At 46.3% G+C, this 2,896-nt stretch overlaps 1 protein-coding gene across 1 annotated transcript; it reads left to right on the top strand.

Annotated features, from left to right (window-relative positions):
- The first annotated feature begins 723 nt into the window (after positions 1-723).
- Positions 724-2,366, top strand: admb (adrenomedullin b). Its single transcript, XM_056598331.1, has 4 exons — positions 724-841; positions 1,226-1,384; positions 1,719-1,853; positions 1,953-2,366. Exons 2-4 carry the CDS (start codon positions 1,278-1,280, stop codon positions 2,185-2,187), a joined length of 477 nt encoding a protein of 158 aa, XP_056454306.1. The 5' UTR covers positions 724-841; positions 1,226-1,277; the 3' UTR covers positions 2,188-2,366.
- Positions 2,367-2,896: the final 530 nt, after the last annotated feature.

The raw sequence follows: 2,896 nt of genomic DNA, 5'->3' as shown, positions 1-2,896 counted from the left end.
AACCTTGTTCTTGGTAGACTGTTCTTGGGGTCATCTCTTCTACTTTCTACTATAAAGTAAAATTCAAGGTAATTGAACACGTACAGCACTACGGCGTCTGGATGAAAGGCATTAAAGTATTCCATGCTTGTCAATGCATCGGGGTTTCGTGCAGTTGCCATAACAACGGTACTTATCTAAAAGCCAATTGAAATACTGTTGGTCCTTTTCGGGGCACAGGGGACTAAGTGAGCTTGGATTTTAATGGTCATCCCGTATTAAAGTTATTCACAAACATGTCTACACAGTATTCTGGTTGTCTGGTTGACGCATACATGGAACTTTTCAACAGCCCCCTGGCCGTGAAAACTGCAGGAGGGTTTTCATGTGGTTTTGCTATAAAATAGCATCTTACGAGAGTAAATGGTCATCTGTATTTTCGTAGAATCAAACACGATTGTTATCTGATGGTTTGACTCATGATTTAGGGGATGTACATTCACAGCAGCTGTCAGGTCAGAGGTCAAATCAACTCCAAGATTTCAAAACATTGTTGAATAATTAATAATATGAACATTTTGCGTTTGAGAATAGTGTAATTCTCATTACTCAAATTCAAAATCCATAAGTGTGATTTGCAAGAGGCCAGATGAGAACATGGAGATGGCCCAGTGGTGGACCGTGTGGGAGCCCCTCCCAGTGGGTCTGGCATCCAGGTACTTGCTCCCGCCCTCTGTCTATAAAGCCTCTCACGGCAGCATGGGCTTCAGAGACGCTCCATCTCCTCTCCTTATCCCCTCTCCTCATCTCCTCTCCTGGCCGAGCCACTCTGCAGAGGCATCTCCCGACGACTTCTTCAAAGGTGAGACTGACATCTCTTGTAGTCCTTATTCGAACCGTAACTACGTTTACAGTAACTTCCAGAATATTTTTTTTTTTGTTATGGTATAAATCTGTCCGAATGTGAAACTGAATGAACAGTATTAGTTGTATTCTAATCATTGTATTTTATGGTTTGATTATAGTTGATTTGTTTGTTAAGCCTTAATGTCATTGTTTTAATGGGGGCAGATGGATCCAAACATAATAAGCAATGGATTATACATATTTATGTTTAAACTGGACTGCTTATGGGTTGTTCATAGTGTTGATCCTCTCCCTGGACCCTGGCCTCACCCTGCCTCCACCGTAGCTGGAGGTGCTCTCTTCAGACTCTAGTTCACTCTCTCGTCTTGTGGCTCTGCAGGCGGTTTAGAGCCCACCTTGGTGCTCTGTCCTCCTGCCACCGCTCTGCCAGGATGAGGTCCTCCCTGCACGCCGTCATCTGCTGCTGCGTCTTCTCCTCCTTCCTCGCTCTGGAGAGGAACACGGACACAGTTGCCGCCGGCGCCACTCTGAAACGGAGGTGAGTCCAGATGAATGAATCATGAATGAAAGTTTTGTCCTCTTGTAGTCCTGAGGTTTTCTTTAGCTTGTGTTTGTGTGTGAGAGGGAGGGAAAGAAGTGGTTCTGTTGCGTTTTTGTGTCAGTGAGAGAAAGATAGAGTGAGAGTGTGTGTATTTGAGGTAGGGTTTGTGTTTGAGAGCAACAGGGGAACGTTTCTATTCAGTTTCACTGGAACCAAGCAGCCCTCTTTTAACAGAGAGGGAGGAAGGGAATAAATGGATTTCTGATGTACTCTCCGGTGATATAATGGCAGACAGTGTTGATGGGTGTTGAAGGTGCGCCCCCTCTGGCAGGTTGGCAGTATGGCTGCAGGGCCGCGTGAAGAGGGAGCTGTGCCACAGCTGTGCGAGGGCCAGCGAAGCCGCCCCCCCGTCTCATTCTGAGGCTAGGCCCGAGGAGGGCCCAAAGGCCCTCGCACTTCAGCAGAGGTGAGGGGAGGAACGGACAGATTTTTTAAGATAGTTTTCCCAAAATGGTAAATTGGTCAGTATTATTATTTTTAATGTCATTCCCTCTTTTGTGCGCAGTTTGACTGACAGATCTTCAAGGTCATCAGCGAACAAAAACTCTGGATGTTATCTGATAACGTGCACGGTGCACGACCTCATTTTCCGGGTCCACCAGTTCAACGACAAGACGATCGACCCCACTGCCCCCGGTGATAAGATCAGGCCCCATGGCTATGGACGTCGCCGGCGGTCCCTGAAGGACGGACCCCTTAGTGGAGCTCCGGGACGCACGGTTGTCCGTTCATCGTCATAGGGAAGACTTCCGTCGGGTAGGTTACTAACAGACTTGCGGCTGATTAAGGAAGGTTCACGCAGCGGTTTGTACCCGAAATATATCAGCCGATGTGAAACCAATAAGAAGAGCTTGGGGATCACGTCGATGAACCTTTTTCCGCACTGGAAGGCGATCTTTTGCACCAACACAGTCTCACATCCCACCAGAGCTTTGTAGCTGAAGGGGCCATGGAGGGGGGCTTCAGGGGCCATGGAGGGGGGGGGGGGGGGGGGAGACGGGCTTCAGGGGCCATGGAGGGGGGGGGGGGCTTCAGGGGCCATGGGGGGAGGGGGGGGCTTCAGGGGCCATGGAGGGAGGGGGGGGGCTTCAGGGGCCAAATCAAACCCTGGATTCTTTCATTCTTCATAAATTGCACACAGTTATACTCAATTATGAAGTGATGTGATGAGATATGAGAGAATATGTGTTTATTTGAGGCGTTTTTAAAGGATTTATAAATGTGTTCCGCTATAAAGGCTTCACATTTGTATATATGGAAATGTATGAGGTTAAAAACAGGCTGTAGATATATATATATAGGTATATATATTTTTATACAATCTTACATTCAGATGAAGTACATATACATTTGTATGTTAAACTATTTAAAACAATGTCATTGTGTAATTGTTTAACTGACATGTAACCATTTTAAGTACAAAATATATGACTGCTGTAATTAAAATCT

The sequence above is a fragment of the Gadus chalcogrammus genome, chromosome 9, assembly GCF_026213295.1.
Source record: "Gadus chalcogrammus isolate NIFS_2021 chromosome 9, NIFS_Gcha_1.0, whole genome shotgun sequence".
In the NCBI taxonomy this organism is placed as follows: Eukaryota; Metazoa; Chordata; class Actinopteri; order Gadiformes; family Gadidae; genus Gadus; species Gadus chalcogrammus.
Note: the sequence above shows the minus strand (reverse complement) of the source record. Positions and strands in the feature narration are given on the sequence as shown.